Source organism: Rhinolophus ferrumequinum, chromosome 11 (genome assembly GCF_004115265.2).
Source record: "Rhinolophus ferrumequinum isolate MPI-CBG mRhiFer1 chromosome 11, mRhiFer1_v1.p, whole genome shotgun sequence".
Classification (NCBI taxonomy): domain Eukaryota; kingdom Metazoa; phylum Chordata; class Mammalia; order Chiroptera; family Rhinolophidae; genus Rhinolophus; species Rhinolophus ferrumequinum.
The window spans coordinates 29,321,197-29,347,775 of record NC_046294.1 but is presented as its reverse complement, the minus strand read 5'-3'; the positions used below and the strand labels follow the sequence as shown (position 1 = coordinate 29,347,775).

The 26,579-nt window shown below is 36.1% G+C and overlaps 1 protein-coding gene across 1 annotated transcript in view; it reads left to right on the top strand.

Moving 5' to 3' along the window:
- Window positions 1-838: 838 nt before the first annotated feature.
- Window positions 839-26,579, top strand: part of BBOX1 (gamma-butyrobetaine hydroxylase 1) — a 62,714-nt gene continuing 36,973 nt past the window's right edge. Inside the window, 3 exon segments of the mRNA XM_033118813.1 lie at window positions 839-1,266; window positions 10,018-10,271; window positions 11,506-11,620. Coding sequence (XP_032974704.1) covers window positions 10,053-10,271; window positions 11,506-11,620 — 334 coding nt within the window. The 5' untranslated portion in view covers window positions 839-1,266; window positions 10,018-10,052.

Here is a 26,579-nt window from a genome sequence, read left to right as displayed (position 1 = left end):
ATTTTGTCAACAACTCTCTTAAAGCTGAAACAGAAGTTACCCAGTTCATTCTACTAATTGTTACTAAGCACAAGGTGTGAAATAACAATTAGTTGAGCATATTTCTATTAAGTAACTTGAATTTTTAAAATATACTTAACTGCTTCTCGCATATCTGTAAACTCATTTACTGAGGGTTTAAAAGGCTGGCAATGTTTATGAGGGCACCCCAAATACACAAATCCTACTCCCCTACCTGGTAAACAAAACCTGCTGTTATTGTCACTGGACGCTGGGTGTCAGTAATTTGACCTGGACTTGGAGGAGGGAAGGACGAAGATGGAGGAAGGGATTACAGGAAGGGACATAGTTTAAATTCTACTGTGAGAGGAGCTGACAGGACATCATTAGGGGAGGGAACATTGCAGTTCTGGAAGGGGGTGCTGCCATGGGCAACAAACCTTAGAAGAGGCCACGAGGAAAGTTGGGCTGCACTTTCTCCTTCTTTGCCTCGCTCTTTTGTTCCTGCCTATCCAAGTCTCACAGCTGTGAGTGTCCTTCGGGCAAGAAGTGACAAGTTGCAGTCTGAGGCTGTTTCAGTGTCTTCCTGGGAAAGGTGGTGGTAGTGGGAGGGAGGCAGAGGGATTATGCACCTCTTTCCTGGATTTTTGTTGCCACCTGCAGACTTTCTTTTAATGGAATCTGGATCCTCTTAGGAACTAGAACTTGAGACTTGGCCACCAGCCCTTTCCTGCACTGGGTACTTCCCATCTGAATGCCTGGCAGCCAGGCTCTGGGTCCCTGGCACAGTGCCCACTCTGGCCTTTCCCTTTTGTTGCCCTAAGGGCTGTGTGTTGTGAGTCAAGTCACTGGGCAACCAGGTGCCTTCAGAAAAGTCCCATGCTGTCTGGCAGCTACTGTTTATTCCAGCCAAAGCTGCAGAGAAAGGAGGGCATCAGGCTCAGGGGTCCCATCGCAGCCTTCCTACCAGCCCCTCACAACTAATCAAGCTCCCTCTAAAGACGCTCATATGAAAAATTCTGTGGACAGGTAGAAACCACCTCACCTCTTGCTCAGGTGAGAACTGGTAGCTCCTCCCTGTCAAATGTGCACCTCGATGCCTTTTCTCCAAGTGAGTTTTGCAATCCAAGAGCTGTCACTGTGAACAGGTGGGACAGGAGTGAAAGAGCTCCTCCACTTGCTTCTGTTGCTGCTGCTGGCTCAGAGACAGGAGACAAGACAGGTGAGACCTGCTGTTCGCTCCATCAGGAAAGATTCTGAACTAAGGTAACGCTTGATTTCATTGAGTCCTGGGGTTTTGTGGTTTCAGGCGCTTGTGAAGTATTTTTTCTTTCTGTTTCCCCTCTAGGCCATAAAAGCTATTTTCTTTTTCTTTTTTTAAATCTCCAAACTCCTTCAGGAGTTGCTACACCTTCATACTGGGACATCCTTTCTCATTTGCAAACCTCAGACGTGTCTGGGGGCAGGGCTGCAGTGGAGCTGCCAGGAGCAGAGAGAAAGGCTTCCAAGTAATAGCCCTAGATAGGATGGACATAGGGAAACTGGGCGGTGGGGTGGGGGGAACAGATCAATCTTGGATGTGGCGAGCATCGGGAGGCTCGCTCCCCAAAGCACGTTTAGGATCAAAGCTGGTGTTTTCTTTCTTTGGTATATGTTGTGAGGTTTGGTGCCTAAAGCACATCTGAGAACACGTATGATTGAGCTCCACTTCCCCTTATTTGAAGAGCTTGTGGATTCAAGTCTATGGATTGGGGATGGGGGATCATCCCACTGAAAATCCAGTCACATGGATCTCATAGCCATGAGGGCTGTGATGGGGATGGTCCAACAGGCATTTGGAATATACTTGATCTTGGAATGCAGTGGATCTGATTGCATCTTGGCAGCTTCTCTTTCCCAATTATGTTTGGCTTAGTCTAGTCGTCAAATTACTTTGTAAGCCCTAAGCTGATCCAGAAAGCATACACAGAGGGGACAGAGAGAATACTGTCTACAAAGCAGACTGGGTGGTAGAGGAGGGAGCATTCGGCTGGGAATGTTCCCTGAATAATCCACTACCCAGCCCAGAGAAAGGTGACTGCATATTAGACCTTGGCCCTTTGTTAAGCTCCGAAAGCTGGATGTAACATGAGTCATTAGAATATTGCTCAATAAAGGCCATTGTGCACCCTTTCGATTGTTTTTCTCCCTGAATGTAACTCGAGGAGAGACATGACAGATATTTTGAATAAAATTTATTAAAAACATAAAATAATGAATATATGTTTCGTTCAAAGATTTAGAAATCTTTTTAAAATCTAACACCAGCACTGTGCATGACATCAGTAAATGGATGCCTTGATCATTTGAGTTCCAAACTGAATGTGGGAATTTCACCAGAGTAAAGTGAAAGGTTTCCTTTTCATAATTTAGGAAGGAACTGTTTGAAAAAACTTCAATACTTTAAACAAGATAGGCAGAATGGTGAGCTTACTCAAGAGAACAAACTGGTTCTTCTAATGGCTTTATATAATTAATTATTCACATGACGATATGTTCATGAATTATTAAGTAGCTCAGCTACTTATGAAATCAAGTTTTAAAAAACAAAATAACCTCTAAGTTGAAGGGCCTTATATAGCAAGTGCAATGAGAAGAGTGTGTATATATTCAAGCGATGTTGAAGTCCAGACACTACAAATACAGTCTGGTCAACTTCTACCTTACCAAGTTGAAATTAATTGAGCTTTATGATGTAAAAGTTGAAATATAAAAGAATAGTATATAGTTAAACCCTTTGGTATAATGTCTGGGAAACAACTTTCTGTCCTCTGCCTCCAACAAGGAAATGTCAGATGGTAAGGTCATTTAACAACCAACAATCTTGAGATTTAGCTACTATTTTAATAGCACATTTTTTTGTCAATTGAAATTATTGTCTGGAAAATTATCCAGCCACAGATTCTCCATAATGTAGTACTATGCAGTAGTCAAGAATTCCTATTTCCTCTGATTGCAAGTCAGTTACTCCACCTCTCCACACTCAAGATCATCTATAAAATGGAAGTGATGGCACTAATCTCACAGCATTGTCACGAAGATTAAATGAGCTTAACACAATAAAAATCATTAGCAGAGTGTCAAGAGCATAAGTGCTGAATAAATGGTTTTATATATACACCGTATACACATACACCCATACAGTAGGCACAATTCTTGCATTTTGATCATTTTTGGATCCTACCAGCTAGAAGCAGGAGGTCAAACACATTAGAGGATCCTGCTATATGATAGCAGATCTGATGACTAACCTAAGAAAGGGAAGATGGAATTTAACTGACATTTGATGAGTCTACCCTAGTCTTCCCTTAAAAAAAAAATCTAAGAATGACAACTTTTTATTTTGGTTGGTGAGTAACCTAGTAGATGAATCAGCCTTCTTAGGTATATATTATTAGTCTCCATCAACGATAATTTTATGTATAGTCACTATGAGGTTTCTGTATCAACTTCCTGAGAATCCCATCCAAAACCTGTGATTCAAGTGCTAATTAGCTGTAATTAGCGCTTGAGGAATTCTTGCACTCATTTTTATGAGAATTAGAAAATCTTCACTTTATATGTTTATACTAGACTGGCAAACCTAAGTTGGGGGCAACCTCTCCCACTAACAAGCAGTGTGGGCTTGGACAAATCACACCCAACATCTCTGAGCTTCCATTTTCCTTGTACTTAACCCAGTGATATCACAAGTTGTTTCTTTCTGGTTCTACAGTTCTAGTTCTAAGTTCGTTTTATTTTAACTTGTAGAACTACTTTTTTGACTTTCCAAACAATGCTGGAGAAACCCATCTGATGAAATTTGAGCTTATCAAATCTTTTAAAAGACCAAAAAAGACAAACCACACCCATTGCTGAAATAGGATAATCTCTAAAATACGTGATTTAGTTGTCCAAAATAAGAATTGCAAACAAACTTTCATAGCTCTGAAGGGGAAAAATATAGTGAGTGAGTAGGAAGGGACACACACACATACACACACACACACATACATACATGCACACACACACGCACACACACACATATACACACATCATCTGATGGGAAGAAATTCAAAGAAATCTATCCCATCAGATAGGAATCCCCCTCCAATCCAAGCTCTGTTTTTCAGGAAAAATTATTTATTTCCACAAAAACCAGTATGACCAGTATGACAAACTAAATTATATCATTCTAGAGTAAGGAGAAGCCAAATAATTATTAAGTATAAAATAAATACTTTCATTTATAGGTGTTTAATTCAACAAAGAAGTCACACACGCACACGTACACACACACACTTTTTTTCTTTTCTTCAGAAAAACACAATAGTTTATCAAATAACTAAATGGGCGTGATGCTTCTTCAACAGGGCTTAATTTTTTAACAAGTGGACTAAATTGGAAGATAGATTTTAACAAATCACACTCATGTATAAACCTATGTATTTTAAAAAAAAAAATTTCAAATACTGATAATCCTTGATTTTTTTTTTTTCATTTTTGTAATTTTCATCACACTTGCCCCAATGGAGCTTTACATAAAACCAAGAAAAGCTAAAGAGGGAAACTTGTCTCGTTTCTCCAAGCTTTGTTTTGGATTACCATTGACATGTGTCATAAATCTGAGAAAGGGATTGTCAAGAGTAGAAATGACCTGCCAAGTTCCTTCATAGATACTCAAACAATTTAACTTCACCAACACCCATGTCTTTCCAGTTCTTCCACACTCTCTCATGAGCTTAGGGCAGCCTTCCATCAGCCATAGCCATGGCATTGCCACTTCTCTTGAAATACCCTCCAAATGACCACATGGTCTATGGAGAAGAGTCATGGGTTCTCCTAATATCTCAAAGTGCTTTTCCCTCTCCAGCTCAAATATGCTAGGTAGAAGAAGGGGGGGAAAAGAAAAATGAAAGAAAAGGAGACAGAAAGCTTAAAGGGGCAGATTAGATTATAATTAGTGTTTGTGGGTGCAGATATCTGTAGGTGTGATCACTTCAACAGTAAGTAGGGCATGGGCATGGCACCATCTTTAAAGTGCGGGAACAATGTTTACTGTGGTGGGAAAATGCACTCTTCCAACAGTGTATCCATTAAGAATCAGTATGTCTTATTTCAAGTTTTATAAAAATCCTTTTAACCAAAATATTTTCAAACCCATTGATGAACACATTATTGGAAATGAGTTGAGTGTAGAAAATACACCAACAGATACGGAACTTTGATGAGAATAAATAAGAAGGATTTATTTTTCTTCCTTAATTGTCTTATTCCCTTGGAGAACTTAAAATGGTTTCTACTATCATCTCTAAGCGAATATTCCCTAACCTTTCTTCTGCTTATTTGGGTAATTGCAGTAGACTTTTTTCATTATGTTATAATGAAACTTCGATGAGTACATGAAGCACTTAGAAGAGTGACTGGCATGAAAAAGGCATTTATTCAGTAAACTACTATTATTATTACTATATTGTAAACTTACCATCAATATAATTAAAACAAATATTCTTATTGTAGAAACAAACCAGTTGTTCTATCATAAGACCCATAAGCAGTTACCACTATTCTTCCATACACAAGGAAAAAAAAAAAACGCAAGAATTTTGTAGATATTCTTTACTCTTCCTTCATATAAGGTATTAATTTTTCTGTTTTTATACTAGAAATATTACATCTATGGTGTCTTGCATAATTCAGAGCCTCCCATTTTGAAAGGCACTTATAAACTGGAATGTAATCATGCATCCTAAAAGGTGCAGAATCTAGATACCACATCTTATGTAAAATAGTCTGAAAAACTGAGCGGATTTAGAGGAGAGAGAGGATGAAGGGAGCACATGAATATAGTCTGCAGTAACCGGAGGACTGTTATTCTGGAAAAAATACATCCTACATTCCTTTGAAAAGTCAGACCAGAACCAATTTGTAAAATGTATTTTAAAACGTAGATATGTTCTCAGCATAAAGAAGATGAGCTTGAAAGCTACCTGTGTTTATTTGGCGTGTGTTGATATTTTGAGGTTACCTTTTGCCTTTGATTCTTCTTCGCAAGTAATTTTAGCAAAGAAATAATCCATCAGTTTATAAATAGATCAGGTTAAGTATCAAAAAGAATAACAAGATAAATAAAATAGGATATATGTATATAATTTTTCTCCTGCTTCTATTTTGCCCCTTGGCTTTCCCTCATCCCTGCTGATATTTAATCTGCTGCAAAATCAGAATCTTCCCTATCTCTCATCTGCTTTCCACCTCCTGAAAAAGCATAGCCTTGTACTAAGAAGAAAACTTGTTATAACTACATGTCTGACAAATATATCCACATTTTCATATGGGTGTCCATGTGACCAATTGCATTCTGTATTGTATTTCTTGATCATCTTTAATAAATTATAGTAACTGCTCTTTTTCAGCAAGCTCATAAAAAATTGGTTTCTTATAAAAGCAAGGAACAAAGTCATTCTCTTTTGTAAAATAGCCTTTAAAAAAGAGCCAAAGAAAACAAAAAATTATGAGGACATAAACTGTGGAGTAATTTCAAATATGACTTTGCAACACTGCTCACATCTATCCTCCCACCATTTCATTCGACACTCCTACTCCCACTGTTTTCATTTATTCTTAACCTGACTTCTACAAAAAGTTCCAAACAATTTCTCTAATTCTAGTCTTTTTATCTGCTTCCAAGATACTATTACATAGTCAATATCATCTCCCTTGTCAATCTCCTGCCTGAAAAAATATTTTAAATTTCTCATTTATAACAGAATGAAGCCCAAACTTCTTTGTGCTTTGTACTTCATGCTCTGGTAATGATACACCTTTTAATTTCTTTTAACGTGTATTTTCTCTCATACTCTTTTGCTCCAGCTAAACCAAATATTTTCTATTTTTCAAGCTCCATACTTTCAAATCTTAGTTTTTTGCCTCATTCTGCCTCCTCTCCTCGGAACGACCTTTCTCAAATTTTTCTGCTTATGATCCAACCTATCTGTATCCAGAAAAGCTGGCAAGTAGCTCACATTAGTAAGGAGTTTATTTTTGTTGCGTAAAAACAAGTCTAGGCATGACTAGCCAGTACTTGGTAATATAATTTCACAGAACCATGGGAAGCCCAGGCTACTTTTAGATTTTAATCTTTTGCGTCTTGCCTCATGTTTGCAAAATGACTGCTCTATCACCAATACCACATCTACATTCCAAGCAGGAAGAAGGGAAAAGGGAAAACATCATATGGCAGCTAAATCTACCTTCTTTAAAAAAAGTTCTCCATACAGCAACTTCCAAATATATTTCATGGCCAGGATTATATCACACACGAATCTTAGCTACAAGAGAAGCTGTGAAACATAGCTGATTACATCACATACTTGCTCTGAAGAAATCATTGTTGTATTAGTGAAGAGGGAAAATAAGAAGGGATCAGTATGGATTCAGAGGCATTGCTCACTGATCCTTGAGGACTTATTCAAATAGGCATCTTCTCTAAGGAGGTGTCTTGGAGCCTCTCTGGCACCTATTAGTGCTATTGTGGCCAGCCTTGTCTTTTGTTTACTTTCACAATTATCTCACTTTTCCTTGAGGTCTGGAACTTCATGGAATCTTTATACTCTCCAGTGCAGCAGGCACAAGGAATATACATTTGAATAAGTTTAACTTTATACGTAAAGAGGGAAAAAGAGAACGATTTGCTGCATGCAGGTGTGGCTATATTCCACTGGGGTAAAAGCGTGACTTAGATAACTTGATCAGGGACAGGCAAACCACTGCCTGTGGACCTGATATGGCCTAAGCTTATGTGTGTACAGCCCACGAGGTAAAAATAGCGTTTACATTCTTAGAGTGTTTGAAAAAATAAAACAAAAACATGCCATAGGGACTGGATATAGCCTGCAAAGCCTGAAATATGTACTATCTGCCCTTTCACAAAGAATATTTGCCAAGCCCGGACATATGTAAAAATTTACTACATTTCTCCGTGTTGCCCTTGTGTGTCAGGTGTTATATAAGGAACTAGTTATATTATCCCTGACTTAATGGAATCATCACTTTCCTTTGATATCATTTTTATGAGAAATCCTGGCAGCCTCCCGTTCTATTGGTAAAATTAAATTCCCTACCCATTCCAGAGAGAAACCGATATTTGGACTTCCTGAGGACCCCTTTTCAAATCTATGAACTAAATTATATTTTTGATGATTTTTTTTTTTTTAGGTAATAGTTCTCTTCTGTTGCTACATAAATCGTTAAGAAAAAAGATGGGAGTTCCCAACTAAGAATAAGCATGAAGCCCAGTGAATTGTATTTTTTTTCCATCATTAGCTAACTTTAGAGTGGTTGAGGTAAATGGAGAAAGCAGTCTTTTGTTTTGTTTTGTTTTGGCTTTGCTTAATAACCTGACTAAATTATCCAACTAATGATTTGAGGAAGTATATGTAAAACAATCACCTAAAACCTGTTTTATTTTAATGTTGTGTAAAGTATTTTTTAAGTTCTTTTAAAGATGTATAAAGACTTCCTATCTACACATTCAAGAAAGACAGGGGGCTATTATTTTGTCTTGCTTTTCATTGAACCCTTCATTGCCTATTGCACTGCCTGGTACATAGAGGATACTTGTTAAAACAGTCAGTGTGTGTGTGTGTGTGTGTGTGTGTGTACACGTTTATGTCTGCCTCCCCTTCATCCCAAGACAATGAAGTCTTGTTTCCATTATCATGTCACCTTCTATTAATGATGAGCTAATTATAAGATGGAAGAAGTTAAATTCTACTTCCACATCAATTCTATTTCTTCCATATAAGTTTAAAGTCCTGAAAAATAATATATGAAGAAAGTGAGATTTAGAACATTAACACAATATTTGAAGGTCAAATGTATAGTCATTATTGGAATCAGAATCAACATTTGATTTCCTTTCTTGTAAATACTGCATGTTCTCAAATTTGGTGGATTCCTCGATAAAAAGAGGTCATGTACTTCCAAGTAAAGTGAAAGTTCATGAAAGTACTCAGGAAAAGTTTTGAGTAAACTAACCAAAATATCAAGGCACACTCTATTAAAACAGAAAATCTTGGAGAACAAATCAAACGAGTTCCTTGCAGAGCCTACAAACTTTTATATTGCACTGAGAGAACACACTATTTAAGTAAAAAATAAATAAATAATGATAGACTAGAAATAGTGTAATATACTAGATTACAAAACCTTTTAAAATAAATAAATTACATTAGTATTCCCCTTATTACCGTGTTTCCCCGAAAATAAGACCTACCTGGACAATCAGCTCTAATGTGTGTTTTGGAGCAAAAATTAATCTAAGACTGGTATTATATTATATTATATTATATTATATTATAGTATATTATAGTATAGTATAGTATAGTATAGTATACTATATTATATTATAAAGACTCGGTCTTATGTTTCAGTAAAATAGGACCAGGCCTTTTATTAATTTTTGCTCCGAAAGACACATTAGATCTGATTGTCTGGCTAGGTCTTATTTTGGGGGAAACACGGTAGAACAAGTGTACTAATTCAGTGTCATACAAGCATTTTTTCAAAAGGCACATGCAATTCGGCATCAGCTAAAACAGCAGTGGTATGATTATTCTTTTAATTTGTGGAGAATTTGTCTCCCTTAAAAAATTCCAGAGCTTTTATTCAAACATAATAACAAAGATGTATACGAGTATGTCATTGGTTCTGAACTTATTATCTAAAATGTCTGTGAGGAAAACAAGGAATTATTTTCATCTGGATCCTGACTCAGCACATTTATCTTATTGACTTTTAGTCACTGTGTTTCTGTTTACAGCATACGAAATACTCTCACCCGAACAAAGGTCCTAGCACTGATTAAGTCAAACCACAAACTCTGCCCGATGAGGGAATAGCTGAAGCCAGAGTCCATTTGAATTGTTCACACTCTTAGTGGTCAAGTTCAGACCTGATCGGCCTGAGATTCCTTTTAACACTGATTTATCATAGCAGGTGGCTGACCAGATTTACTTGCAAGGACCGGAAACATGCACTGTGCCATCCAGAATGCAGAGGTGCTGGATGGGGCTCATTTGATGCAGATCCTCTGGCAGGACGGTACAGAGTCATTCTACCCTGCTGTGTGGCTGAGAGACAACTGCCAGTGCCCCGACTGCTACCTGCATTCTGCGAAAGCGCGAAAACTTGTCGTGGAAGCTCTGGATGTGAACATTGGTATTAAAGGCTTGACGTTTGACAGAAAACGGGTAATTATCTCTAAATCATTTCTCCCTTCCTTCCCAAGATAAAGGGGCTAGTCTCCCAATAATTCAAATAATGAATTATGTGTTCATTGATCGTATATATTATCATGTTGGCATCGTGCTTGGTGCAAAGTAAGCATGCTCAGTAAATAAAAGATTCTGGGATTATTCTTATTTTTATTACTAACTACTATTTTTAATGAAATGTATAGTGTCGCTCATTATTCCTTCAGTGAGTGATAGCCTTGAAGGCACAATCAAACCATTTCTATAATAAAAAGAATGTTTCTGGAGCTCAGTTTTCTTCGCTGTAAAATAGGGATACTGATGGAATTGATTCGGAGAGATGATACGAGGATTCAAGGAGATAATACGGGTACACATGTGTAATGGAGTGCCTGGCATGTAGTAAACACTCAAAAACTTGTATTGATTTACATACATGTTTTAGTCAAATTAATGAATAGATGTGCAAGGCTTGTTCTAGAATTCCCAGAAACATAGCTCTCAAAACCACAAACGAGATGTGACCAGCACCCTGTGTGACTCTCTTTCAGATTTACTAGGATAGTTACCAGAAAAGCAAATGGGAACGGCGAGGTCACCCTCTCCCCATTCTTGTTTTCATCTCCACTCCTGGACTTTACTCCCAGGGTTCACTGCCTGCTAGTTGTGTGACCATACAAATAGTATTTGCCCTTGCATTGCTCACCTGAAAAATGTGAATAATAGTAGCACCTTCTCCCTAAAATTGCATGAGGACGGGTGAGTTACGTTTGTGGTGCTCACTATTTGGTATGCTTTCAAAATGGTGTTATTTTGTATTATTATTGTATTATTATTATTGTTATTATTATTATTATCTGCCTGATCACCATCATCACTATTTCTGATACTCTTGGCAGGAATATTAAGTGACATCTAACTTAAATCATCACAAAAGGTTTTGGAAATCAGAGGTTTAGAGAACAGAGAACAAGAACATCAGATCTAGTCTGGTTTTATTTTTTGTGTGGTATGTAAGGGGCCTCAGGCCTCAGATGTATCCCAGTGGCTTTCAATTTCCTCATTTTCCAAAAGCTTATTCTATGCCTGTGAGTAAATAGATAAAAGAAGAAGAAAAAAATGGATTCCCTGATTATTTTAAATAACATTCAGAAACAGGGCAACAGTTGAGAACTGAAATATATAGAAGCTCAATAAACATATAGGTGATGTTTGCTTTCTGTGTTATAAGGTTCATATCACATGGCCAAATGAGCATTGCAGCGATTTTGAAGCTGACTGGCTGAAGAAAAGATGCTTTTCGCAGCAGGCCAGAGAAAAATTCCAAAGAGAACTGTTTTTGCCAGGTAATGATGCCATGGTCTTCAATGTCTTTAAAAACTCATAGAGTAAGAAATTTGCTCAGAAGTAAATTGAAACCCTTGTGCTTTGGTTAAAATATTATGGTAATTTATGTGGAATGTTTAATGATTTACCAATAGAGATCATTTGGATAGAGATAAAAAGAAATATAGATTAGTTCTAGATATTCTAAAGAAGAAACAAGTACAGCAAGCTTGTACCCTTGTCACATATACCTCGAAACCTGGCACAGCACAGACACTCTGTAAGTGTTGGCTGCAAAGGAACAAAACAAACCAGAGGCAGATTTGCCCTTCTTAATAATTTTATCTAAGGCCAGAACAATACCAAATCAACAAAGCAGGAATTCCTAACCTGGTAACCACAGATAAAATGACGTGATCCATGAAGCTCAGGAAATGATCTACAGCACTGATTGTGTGTGTGCATACGTGTGTGTGTGTGTGTGTGTGTGTGCACAGAAATTTTGTTTGGGGAGTTTATATGGGTTTCAAGAGAATCTGTGACCACATAAATATTTAGAAAATCTGCAATAGATGGATTCAATGGAAAAAGAAGACTTCATTCTTGAGTGGAGAGACAAAATAAAATAATAGGTAGAAAGTTCTTTTTAAAATATGACTTTTAGGAGATATACAATAATTCTAGCTCAAGCAGGGGTACTGGGGAGACGTGGGAAATGTTGATAACTCATTCTCTGTGTATTTTGAAGATTTGTATTATGAGATTATGTGGGTCAAAGGCAAATTCTAAAAATATGATGATTCCTATGGATTTACCAGAATCTTGACTTGTACAAACACACCAACAAGGCAAGTTTTCCTGAACTTTCTTTCCCACTGTTAACCAGAAATATCGGACCTCTGACTCCAGGCACAGACCAGCCTTGTTGAATTTTATAATACCTCTTCTTGGAATTCTGGGTCATACCCCAAGATAGAGATATTACCTTGCTCCTTTCAAATCTGAAATTCTCAAACACATGTGGTAACTCTCCATGGTTTTAAATGCTAGACTTAAGCAGTTTACTGGGTATGGAGATGTCACTGATCAACTAACCTCAACCACACAGCTTCCCCTTGTTCTATGGTTATCAATTGGGTATGAGATTGTCTACTTACAGTTCAGGCATAGGCCAGTCTTGTCAAGAAATAGGTTCCTGCATTCCCTGAGTCTCACCATTCTGACAACTGACATTTTTTTCTAGCACTTTCTGGCTAAACCACCAGGAATCCATTTTCCTTTCTATCTAACCCAGTTAGCTGGTGGAATTCATATGAGTATCCAGGGGAAAATGTTTTCCTACCTACCCACAATGGGTGCCCTTCTAGATTCTTCAGGGAGTCTCCAATTACAATACTGAGTAGCAAATGGGTCAAATAGCAGAATCACAAATGTATTATTATTTTTTATTTATTTTAGATTTCTTCTAGTAACCAAAATATTTTTCCTTAATTCTGCCCTAATTTTGTAGTCCTGTTGGATTTTACTTTAATTGCCTTCAAACTCTCCTTTTGATTATTTCAGGGAATGAAAGCCAACTTTTTATTATTACAGCTTAAGCTCTTAAGCATTGTAAAAAGAGATGGCCACTCCCCTCCATTAATATTTCTTGACGAATGCAGTTTATAGCTTGCATTTCTCAATACTATCAAGTAGCAGCAAAATGGAAATGATACTACACTCAGTTAAGTAGTGGAAAAAACTGGTCACACCGACAAACTGCAATCATGAATAACATAAGGAGAACTGGCTGCTATTTAGACACTGGAAAATATTTTAATGGTTTAAAACAAGATCAGATTTTTAAAATATATTCTCAAGCTGTGCAGTTGGTGGGTTAAGGAAGAAATTAATGGGCCATTTTGGACTATTGCTTCTATGACTTTTGGCCTATAGAATTTGACACCTTATTTCACTGCCATTTGCATATGTTCAAACATTTATACTCCAGAACATGTAAACAAACTCAGTCACATTTGTGAAAGAAAGGATTTTGATTTTAGTCCTCAGTGGCAATGTTTCCTCTTCTTCTCTTTCCTGACAGTGAGGAAAGCCTTTTAAAATCTGGCGTCAAGATGCAGACCACTTTTCCTTGATCTTCCCTTGGCACTAGATGTTGAACTCAAAAATGAAAAGACAGATGATAATCAGCCAGAAAAAGTCTCTTGTCATGGGACAGACACAGCTGGAAGGAAGATATGGATTATAATCATTCCCTCATAAATTTCTGTTTAGTTGGACATATATAGGGACGCTATTTTGTGCTGGAAACTCTACAAGGAAATAACAAGTTAAAAAAAGACATGGATTCTGTCCTCCAGGATTTATCAAGTGTAAGAGGGGACACCACCCATGAAAACAAATAAGTATATTACATTATTTTAAGTACATTATAGCATGTAGAGAAGGTTTATTATAACTCAGAGGAAGAAATATGAACAGATAAGGAAATGGTCCTTAGAAGGGAGGTAATACTTGAGCTGGGTCTTGAAGAGTCAGTTTGTCTGGCAAAGATAAAAGTAAGGAAACTTTCGACAAAGGAAAAAGGCATGTGAAAAATCACAGGAGTGTAAAATAAAGGGTAGGTTTAAGAAATAGCAGTTAGTTTAATATTGATGAAGTTAAAATTGTTAGGCTGCAGAGAAAAAGGGGCCAAACCGTGAAGCGGCTTAAGTGCCCTAGTAAGAGTCTCAGTCCTAAACGCTTAGACAAGAAAGTTTTCTCAACGTGGAGCTTAGGTATATTCCTTTCTATTCGTTCTCACGCTGATTCTATGAAGCCAGAGAAATGAGCTTAAGATCTTTATAAATTTACTAAGATTGCTTTATTTCTTTAGAATGCATTTTACATGTTCAAAGATGTATCTTTCTGATTTTGACCAAATGCATATAATTTCTCAAATGTCTACAAGTTTAGGAAGGTCTCCTTAGCTTCATTTTTCTCTTGTTGCCTTTCTCCTCTCCCCCAGTGTACCCCTTTGGCTCTTGGTTTGTATTTATTTTACAAAAGACAGAGGAGTGATTGGATCTGTTATAGAAAGGTCTTGGTCAGATCATCTGTGTTGAATGGACTAAGGAGTGACTGGGAGCAGGGGAACCTTACCAAGGCCTAGGAATGATCCTGTAAAAGACACTGAGAGCTTAAACTAGGGAAGTAGCAGAGAGGCTATGGGTAGACTTTGTATTCAAGAGAAATACATATTGACCTGTAGGGCAGGAGGTTGCTGGCCCTGTTCTTTAATCTAAACCAACTTAAAACCTGATTGTTGAAAGCTGACATGTGAATGTGTCCAAACCTATGGATGAAAATTGAAGGCTTTAATAACACACTGGAAATACGAAGTTTTTGTATGTAATTATATTTTAGCTTCTAGGTGAAACTGACGTAATTACACACACATTTTTGTGACTAATTTCAATATGCAAAATTCCCATAATATATTTAATAGGACTGAAATGGAAAAGAGAAATCAATATACAATATGATCTTATATACATGAACCTCAAAATTTGTTCTTTTTATTAACACTCAATATCAGAACGAATGCTTGTTTTCCTATCTATCTCTTTGAATTGGTTCTGGAATATTTGTGTATTATTCTCTGACTTTAGTAAGGTTTGTGACTGCAAATTGAGATTTAAAAGGTTGTAATTTGAAGACTATTTTTTTCCCATGGAAGTAGTCTGCTCAGTCTTCTCCAGAGCAGATCCAGGGACTGAGTACAATGCATGGTCAGAAAAGACATTTCCTCTCAATTTGATATGCCCCTCATAGCAGAGCAAATCTCCTGTCTGCTTCAGCAGATTACAACCCTTCAGCTCACAGCCATAACTCCTTCTTTGTTTCCAAAGGAGCATGCCACAGGAGAGAGTGAAAACTCTCAAATAACTGTCAGGACCCTCTAAAACCTTTGTGCCTTGCTCATGGCAAAAAAAAAAAAAGAGAGAGAGAGAGAGAGAGAGAGAAACAGAGCTCCCCTTTCTTGCAGAAATGCATAGGTTTCCTTGAAGATGAAGATTTTATTATGGTGCAAAGAACAGAGTTGTTTTGGTGCAGAGGCTATTTTTACAGAAATTTGTCAAAAAAAGCAAAACTCACTATTTTTTTTTAATTAGCAAATAACATACACAACAAATATGCCTGACTCCCATGTGATAATTCACCCCTAAGCCTTGCCTAACCCTTCACCCGTTCTTGAACCCCCAGAAGTGGGAGTCTGCAGTGCAAGGCAGACATGGAGTAAGGGTATTTGTTTCACATACTGCTTGGTAATTATAAAAAGGTCTGGGAGGCTTTTTTCAGGCTGCCTTAGAATGTCCCAACTGCATCAGGGCTGCCATGTCAGAATGGCTTCAGAACGGCTCTGTTAAAACAGCTGCATCAGAGCAATCCAGCCACTATGTCACGTACCTAAATGCATTCCCTTCCCAGGAAAGACCAAATAAAGATTCCTTCCCTGAGGTCACCCAGGCTCACCCTCTGATGCACAGGTGGGAGAGTAGTTCAAACTCTTCATATGTTTAAGAAACAAATCTCTATTTTGTTTTGCCTATTATATGTGAAATGGACTTACTGACTTTCAGAGAAATGTCTTTGGGGTTTTGGTAGAATGAATATGGGTATTTTAAATGCCGGTGAGTTTATAAATGAATATTTTGTTTTATTTTTTCCTTTGTGTTATATTGTCTTCCAATGTGTTCTGTTCTTTTCTTAATTACATATCATTTATTACTACACTCAATTTCTGCATTGTACTTGGTACACTTGGGCATAATATCTAAATGTTCTAACATTCCTAGATGAGATGGGGCCTCCCTTGTTCTGTCATTGAGCCCAAGTTAAAGGACTCACAGTCTGAGATTTGTCCCTATAGTGCCTTGTACTCTTAGCAGGTACCACTAATCTGAAGGTTGTTCCCACAGCCATCTGCCTAGTTTTGGGTTTCACTTATAAACTAGATCCCCTTCTTTTTGCCTTTCTAAAAAAATCTCCATCCGTATTTCTAGTATGAAAACACATAACCACATGCTTAGAGATAAATATTAAACATAAGTCTATTTTACAATGGGATATATTAGAAAAAATACTAAACAAAAAGCCTGTACACTATATTTATTACATTTAAAAATAATTCTTAGGTAAGAGACAATAATCATATTTTTTAAATCTTTTTTTCTTAACAACTTCGTAAACCAAAGTATTATAATATCATCCAATGTTAGTGCTAAATAGGACATTCACAAGCTGGTGTCTCTAAAAAGCTAGTGTCTTAGATAACAGCACAGGAAGATCCTGAACTCACTTCCTCCCATGGACACACCAAATCTGCAGCTACATATGGATCAATTCCCTCTGAAAAAGACCTGAAAACTCGCTGAACAGCTCCTCCACAACAAAGGATAAAAGGACCACATGGAGGCCAGTAGGAGAGGCAGAATTACGGTGTCGCCCCAAACCCCATCCCCAGTGGCAACCCCCAATCAGGAGGGATCTCACACACGTGGAGCATCTCCCTGAGAAATGAAGGGTTTGTGCCCCACACCAGGCACCCCAGTCCCTAGGACCTTCACCAAAGAGACGAGACTCAGCAACATCAAGCATTGAAAACCCACTGAGCTTATGTCCAGGAGACCCAAAACGCTGCAGGGAATGGTAAATCTGCTCTTGACGGGCTTACATACAGATGAAAGCCTGGGACCCAGCACAAAAACAGCAGTTTAAAAAGCACCTAGACAATATGTGAAGGAGATACAATAGCTAATCTTAAAACATTGGCTAGAGGTGTGGGGGGGTCTACTGATACTTTCTGTGAGGACAGAGGTGCTGGTGGGCACCATTTTTTTAATCAAACTTATTGGGGCAACATTGGTTAGTAAAACTATATAGGTTTCAAGTGTATAATTGTATAAAACATCATCTATATATTGCATTGTATGCTCACCACCCACCATCAGTTTTCCTTCCATCACCATATATTTGACCCCCTTCACCCTCCTTTACCAATCCCTCTCCTCACTTACCTTTTGCTAACCACTAAACTGTTTCCTGTGTCTACGAGGTTTTGTTCCTTTGTTTTGTTCATTTGTTACTTTCAGTTTTGTATCTCACGTATGAGTGAAATCATACGGTTCTCGACTTTTTGTCTCATTTGTTTTGCTTAGCATAATAATCTCAAGATCCATCCATGTTGTCGCAAATGGCAGTCTTTCATCTTTCCTTATGGCCAAGTAATATTCCATTGTATACATGCACCACATTTTTATGCAATCATCTATCAAAGGACACTTTGGTTGTTTCCATGTCTTGGCCACCATGAATAATGCTGCAATGAATATAGGGGTACACATATCTTTACAGGTAAATGTTTTCAGAGTTTTGGGGTAGATACGCAGAAGAGTGATTTCTGGGTCATGTGGTAATTCTATTCTTCATTTTTTGAGGAACCTGCTTTCCATAGTGGCTATCCCAATTTACATTCCCACCAGCAGTGTATGAAGGTTCCTTTCTCTCCACAGACTCTCCAACACTTCTTATTACTTGTCTTGTTGAGACTAGCCATTCTAACAGGTGTGAAATGGTACCTTATTGTGGCTTTGATTTGCATTTCCCAAATAGCTAGTGAATTGAGCAGCTTTTCATATATCTGTTGGCCATTTGTATGTCTTCTTGGGAGAAGTATCTGTTCAGGTCCTTTGCCCATTTTTTAATTGGATTGTTTGATTTTTTTGTTGTTGAGTTGTATGAGTTCTTTATATATTTTGGATATTAGCCCCTAATTGGAGGTGATGTTTGCAAATATCTTCTCCCATTAAGTTGGTTGCCGCTTTGTTTTGTTGGTGGTTTCTTTTGCTGTGAAGACGCTTTTTAGTTTGATGTAGTCCCATTCATTTATTTTTGCTTTTACTTCCATTGGTGGGCACCATTTTTGCTCTCTCACTCCACCTTGGTAGGGATGGAAAGCTTGATCCACACCCATGCTATTCTTCCACCAGCTGCAGCCAGTTGTCTTGTCTCACCCATGCACTGTCCCAAAGCCCCACTGCAGCCTTTGGGCTTTCCCTGACCCTGAGCTCCTATGTCACTGCTAAAACTAGCAGGCATGTGCAATCCACACAAGAGATACCCCTTGAGTATACCTGGTTCTACTGGCCAGGAAGCACTGTTGCTGGGCCCCACAGGACAAAAACAATCACAGAGATAGTTTTTGGCAGGCTACTACCCCAGGGCACAGGACAGACAGAAGATCTTCAGTCTTCCTGTGAAAAAGGACTATTTATTTGTCCTAAAGTATCAGTCTGAGGCACAGGCTTCAGGATTAGCACATATCTAGAGGCTACAGAGGAGCTCTCAGGGAACGTAGGCTGGAATGCCATTTTTGCGCCCACCCATGGCCTCGCTACAGCCTTGCCAGTTTCTCCCAGAAAAGAGCTTATACACTCATCTGAAGACCCAATTTTTGTAACTATTGCCAAGGGGACACTTTAACATCACCTGATCTGGAAGCAAGCAGAAGTCTATATATACTTTAAAAGCTGCTGCCTAAGGGTCTGGCTTCCAATCACCCTAAAACTACATGCTGAATGAGATACCTCTCTTTGGAACACTGACAGGGCTTTGCACACCCTCAACAACTGGGACTGATAAAGAATGAATCGGGCTGCTTAGACAATCACAAAAGTTCAAGAGACAACCAAGAGCTAGACAAGGTTGAATGATAATTTTCATTGCCTACACGATGCTACTTCTTCAAGACTGAGAGAGGTACTTATTTCACCTAATATATAGAATCAAATACAGAGAGACAAGCAAAATGAAGAAATAGAGAAATATGTTCCAAACAAACAAACAAGATAAAACCCCAGGAGTGAGGGGTAAGGGAAAACAATAAAATGGAGATAAGTAATTTATCTGACAAAGAGTTCAAAGTAATGGTCATAAAGATCTTCACTGAACTCAGGAAAAGAACAGATAAACATAATGAGAACTTCAACAAAGAGACAGAAAACATAAGAAAGTGCAAAAGAGAAGTCTAAGAACTGAAGAATACAATAACTGAACTAAAAAATACACTAGACAGTTTCAGCAGCAGATGAGCTGAAGTAGTAAAAGGGATCAAAGACCTGGAAGACAAGGTAGTAGGAGGAGCCAAAAGAAAAAAGAATTTTAAAAAGTGAAGATAGTTTAAGGGGACCAATGGGACAACATCAAGCTGAATAATATTCACATTATAGAGGTCGTAGGAGAAGAAAGGGAGAACAAGGCAAAAAACTTACTTGAAGAAATCATGGTTGAAAACGTTCCTAACTTGGGGGAAAAAAGAAGATAATCCAGGTCCAGCAATCACAGAGAGTACCAAAAAAGATGAACCCAAAGAGATCCACACCAAGACATAATTATATGTCAAAGATAGAGATAAAGAGAGAATCTGAAAAGCAGCAAGAAAAAAAACAACTCGTTGTGTACAAGGGAACCCTCATAAGACTATCAGCTGATTTTTCAGCAGAAATTTTGCATGTCAGAAGGAAGTGTCATGATATATTCAAAGCACTAAAAGGAAAATACTTCTAACCAAGAACACTCTACCTGCAAAGTTATTCAAAATTGAAGGAGGAAGATTTCCAACAAGCAAAAGCTAAAGAAGTTGATCACCACTAAAACAAGCTTACAAGAAATGTTAAAAGGACTTTCTGAAGCTGAAAAGAAAAGACACTAGTAAAAAGAAAACATATGAGAGTGAAAATCTCACTGGTAAAGGCAAATGTATAGTAAAGGTAGTGGATTCACCACATATAAAGATAGCATGAAAGTTAAAAGACAAAAGTAGTAAAATTAATTATAACTACAGTAATTAGTTAAGGGACTAACTAGAAGTAAAACATGACATCAAAGACAAAACAAATGGAAGGGAAGTAAAACATGACATCAAAGACAAAACAAATGTAGAATTTTTAGAAAGCTTTCAAACTTAAGTAGCTATCAAGTTAGAATGCTCTATATATACACAATTATATGTGAACCTCGTGGTAAACACAATGCAAAAACATATAGCAGATACATAAAAGATAATGAGAAAAGAAATCTAAACATAACACTAAAGAAAGTCATCAAACCACAAGGGAAGAGAGCAAGAGAAGAAGAAAGAAACAGAGAGGAACTACAAAAACATCCAGAAAACAAATGGCAAAATAGCAATAAGTACATACCTATAAAATAATTACTTTAAATGTAAATGAACTAAATTATAACCAAAAGACAAAATGACTGATTGAATAAAAAAATCAAGATTCATCTATATATTGCCTACAAAAGACTCACTTCATATTTAAGGACACACACAGACAGAAAGTGAAAGGATGGAAAAAGATATTCCATGAAAATAGATATTGAAAGAATGCTGATGAACCTACAATTATATCAGACAAAATAGAATTTAAATAAACACTGTAATAAAAGACAAAGAAGGGTATTACATAATGATAAAGGGGTCAATCCAACAAGAAGACATAACATTTGTAAATATGTATGAACCCAATTTAAGAGCATCCAAATATATAAAACAAATATCAACAGATCTAAGAGGAGAAATAGAAAGCAATACAATAATAGTAAGGAACTTTAATTCCTCACTTACATCAATAGATAACTCATCCAGGCAGAAAATCAACAAGTAAACAGTGGCCTTAAACTACATGTTATACCAGATGAACTCAATAGATATACATACAACATTCCATCCCAAAGCATTCCAATATACATTCTTTTCAAGTGCACTTAGAACATTCCACAGGATAAATCACGTTAGGCCGCAAAACAAATCTCAATTAATTTAATAATATTGAAATTATCCAGCATCTTTTCTGACCATAATGATATCAAACTAGAAATCAATTAGAAGAAAACTAGAAAAATCACAGATATGTGGAGATTAGACATCATTCTACAAAGCAACGAATGGATCAATGAAGAAATCAAAGGGAAATAAAAAACAAAATACGTTTAAAAATAGAAAAACAGCATGCAAAAATCTGTAGGATGAAGTAAAATCATTTTGAAGAGGGAAGCTTGTAGCGATACAGGCCAACTTGTATTAACAATCTATGTTTACACCTAAACGAACTAAAGAAAAAAAGAATAAACAAAGCCCAAAGTGAATAAGAGGAAGGAAATAATAAAGATTAGAATATAAATAAATGAATAGAGACTAAGAAAACGGTAGAAAAGATTAATGAAACTAAGAGCTGGTTCTTTGAAAAGGTAAACAAAAATAAGAAGCCTTTAGGATAAATCAAGATAAAAGAGAGAGCGCTCAAATAAATAAAATCAGAAATGAAAGAGGAGAAGTTATAACTGATACCACAGAAATACAAAGGATCATAAGGGACTACCATGAACAATTATGCACCAACAAATTGGACAACCTAGAAGAAATGGATAAATTTGTAGAAACATATAATCTTCCAAGATTGAATCAGAAAGAAATAAAAAATCTGAATAGACTAATTATTAGCAAGAAGATTGAATCAGTAATCAAAAAACTGCCAACAAACAAAACTCCAGGACCAGATGGCTTCAGTGATAAATTCTACCAAACATTCAAAGATTTAATATGTATCCTACACAAAATTGAATTGGGGAACACTTCAAAACTCATTTTACAAGGACAACATTACCCTAATACCAAAACTAGACAAGGACACCACATACACAAAAAAAGAAAACTATAGGCCAATAACTCTGATGAACATATATTAATAAATCCTCAACAAAATGTTAGCAAACCAAATTCAAAAATACAAGTATCATACATCATGATCAAGTGGGATTTATTCTAGGGGTGCAAGGATGGTTCAACATCCACAAAACACCACATTAACAAATGAAGGATAGAAACCATAGGATCATCTCAATAGATGTCAAAAAAAGAAAAGCATTTAACAAAATTCAATATCAATTTATGATTAAAATGCTTAACAATGTGGGTAAAGAAGGAAGATATCTCAAAATAATAAAAGCCATATATGGCAAACTCACAACTAACATCATACTCAATAGTGAAAGTCTGAAAGCTTTTCCTCGAAGATCAGGAACATGATGAGGATACCCACTTTCACCACTGTTATTCAATATCATATTGGAAGTCTTCACCACAGCAATTAGGCAATAAATAAAGAAAAAAAATTTCTTCTAAAAAGAAATCCAAATTGGAAAGGAAGAAATAAAACTCTCACTATTTGCAGATGATATGATGCTATATATAGAAAACCCTAAAGATCCCACCAAAAATAACTGTTAAAACTAATAAATGAATTCAGTAAAGTTGCAGGATACAAAATTAATGTACAGAAATCTGTCACATTGCCATACACTAATAATGAACTATCAGAAAGAGAAATTAAGAAAACAATCTCATGTAAAATTACATCAAGAATAAAATGCCTAGGAATAAATTTAACCAGGAAGTAAAAAGCCTATACACTTAAAACTATAAGATTAATGAAAGAAATTGAAGAACACACAAATAAATGGAAAGATATTCCATACTCATGGATTGGAAGAATCAATATTGATAAAATGTAAATTACATAAAGCAATCTACAGATTCAATGAAATCCCTATCAAAATTCCAACGGAATTTTTCATAGAACCAGAATAAATAATTCTAAAATATATATGGAACCATAAAAGACTCCTAATAGCCAAAGCAATCTTGAGAAAGAAGAACAAAGTTGGAGGCATCACACCCCCAGATTTCAAACTATACTACAAAGCTATAGTAATCAAAACTGTATGGTATGCATGTAAAAACAGATACATAGATCAAAGAAACAGAATAGAAAAACCCACAAATAAACCCACACATATATGGTAAATTAATTTTTGACAAAGAAGTCAAGAATATACAATGGGGAAAGGACAGTGTCTTTAATCAACTGTGTGGGAAAAAAAGTAGACAATTACATGAAAGGAATAAAACTAGACCAGTGTCTTACACCATCCATAAAAATCAACTAAAATGGGTTAAAGACTTTAACCATAAAACTCCTAGAAGAAAACATAGGTAGTAAGCTCCTTGACATCAGTCTTGTTGAATTTTTGGATCTGACTGCAAAAGCAAAGGCAACAAAATCAAAATAAACACATGAAACTAAAATCCTTCTGTACCGAAAAGGAAATTATCACCAAAATGAAAAGGCAACTTACTGAACTGGAGAAAATATTTGCAAGTCATATATTTGATAAGGGGTTAATATCCAAAATATATAAAGAACCAAACTCAATAACAATAACAACAACAACAAAAACACTTTTAAAAATGGGCTGAAGATCTAAATGCACTTTTTTCCAAAGAAGATATACAGATGCCCAAAAGGTACATGAAAAGATGTTCAACATCACTAATTATCAGGGAAACAGAAATCAAAACTACAATGAGATATTATCTCACACTTGTTACAATGGCTATTATCAAAAAGACAAACACATTTTGAAGGAGATGTGTATAAAAGGGAAACCTCATATACCTTTGGTGAGAATGTAAATTGGGGCAGCCACTATATAAAACAGTATGGAGGTTCCTTAAACATTTAAAAATAGAACTACAATATGATCCATCTATTCCAATTCTGTGTATTTTTTCAAAGAAAATGAAAACACTAATTCAAAAAAATATATGTACTCCTATATGTATTGCAAAAGTACTTAAAATAGCCAAGATATAGAAAAAAATCTAAGTGTCCATTGATAGATGAATAAAGTGGTGATATATATATATATATATATATATATATATATATATATATGTAAAATATATTCAAAGATATATTATATATATTATATATATTATATATTCAAAGATATATTATATATATAATATATATAATATATTCAAAGATATATTATATATATATATTATATATATAATGAAATACTACATAGACACAAAAAAAGAAGGAAATCTTGCCATTTGTAATAACATGGATGACCTAGAGGGTATTCTACTAAGTGAAATAAATCAGACAGAGAAAGACAAATACTGCATCATTTCACTTATATGTGGAATCTAAAAAGCAAAACAAAATAAAATTCATAGATACAAAGAATAGTTTGGTGGTTATCAGGGGAAGGGATGATGGAAGGAGACTAAAATGAGTAAAGGGAGTCAATTATATGGTGACCGATGGTAACTAGACTTATTGTTGTGACCACTTTGTGACCACAGATGTCAAATTATTATGTCGTGTACCTGAAAAAAATATAATGGTATGTACCAATTTTACCTCAATTTAAAAAATAATGAATAAATATTTCAAATATTTAAATAAATAAATAAAAATTTGGCCATGCATTTTTAATTACATTTTTAAAAAGCTGGTGTCTTTAAACGCTTTGAAAATGTTTGAGGATATTTTTGAGAACCTAAAGCAAATCTATTTCAAGGCAGAACTAGATTTCCTTTTCCATTTCCTTTTCATATTTTTTTCAGTACACTTGCTACATCAAAAATTAAGGAAAATATACTGACTTTTATACTCTTGGAAAAATAATTTTCTGTAGTTACACTAACGTCAATTTCCTTTTTTTCATAGAGGGTAAACGTAGAGTGGGCTTTCTTCAATGAGTGAAAAGCTTTTCTTTCTCACAAACGAGGCTTACTTTTTCTTGCAGACCAGAAATGAGTTTTATAACATTGACAGTTGGACTCCAAATTTAGAATTTATCAATTTAGAAAATCCCGAAGTGTGGTGATTTTTAAGAAGTAGAATTGGATCACTTTATATGCTGGCTTCATTTTTACTAAACGTACACATATGTTGCATATTTAGCCTGCCATTTTTGCTAATGCCTACACATCAGGAGATTCATAAAAAAAAAAAAAAAGAGGACAACTGATTTAAAAACTATTGCCTCACTTCTGGTTTCACTTTGTTTCTTTAAAATGGCAGAACATAGAACCCTACAACTTTAGTTTTAGGTTAGTAGATATCTTCATCATATTTAAATTTCTTCTTTTAAATTACAGTCCCAAACTTTGAAATGTGTCCATGGCAAAGAAAATTGATTATTTTTTAATTAAAAAACAAATGTCTATCCCCATAGGAAAAAGAATTGAGTTTCTAATTGTCGTTGCTATTTATACATTCTGTTGATTTGCGTGGTTTCTAGTTGAACAAATTAAATATTTTTAAATCTCTGCTCCATTCAATGAATTCTCTGACTTTACTATATTCTTTTTCTCAAAGTTCTGTATTCTTCTCAGTCTGTAAACTTGCTCTTAATCAAACTCAAAAGAGCAGGTCAGCACTGAAGTTGAGTGCTCTTGACCCTAGGTGTTGCTAGGTCTGTGGTGTTGAGCAAATTACTTAACCTTTCGATGCCTCCAAATCTTTATGTGCACAATAGAAATAGTATCTACTTAACTTCTTGAGTAGTGCAATGTTGAGTGAAGGGCAATGGCACACTTTACATATTAACTCACTTAACCTTCACAACGTTTCCTTGAAGGCAGTTGTAAATAACTATAGAGACAAGCCCTGAGAAGCTTCTTGACCATCTGGAGCAGTATATCCTTATACTAAAAAATAAAATAAAATAAAACGCTGAATCCTGTTAGTGAAATTCCTTTCTCCTTTCCCCTCATTGGCTATCAAGTTTCCAAACACATTGTCTGTTTGCACAGAGAAGACTAATACTGAACAGGTTATAGGGGGAAGAGACTGTATAGGTTATCTCTTGCCAACAATTTAGTTGGAGCCTTCTATCATCTCATGTCTGGTTACTGAACAAAACATTGCCTCTGTTCACACCCAGCTTGCACAACTCAGTAGGGTAATTTTCCTGGTGCCGACCCTCATCTCTCTTTCCCACTTGCTCTGTGTCTCACTGCAGCACAATAAAGTCCAAAGATTTCACTGGGGCTTACCGATTATCTCAAATCTGGTG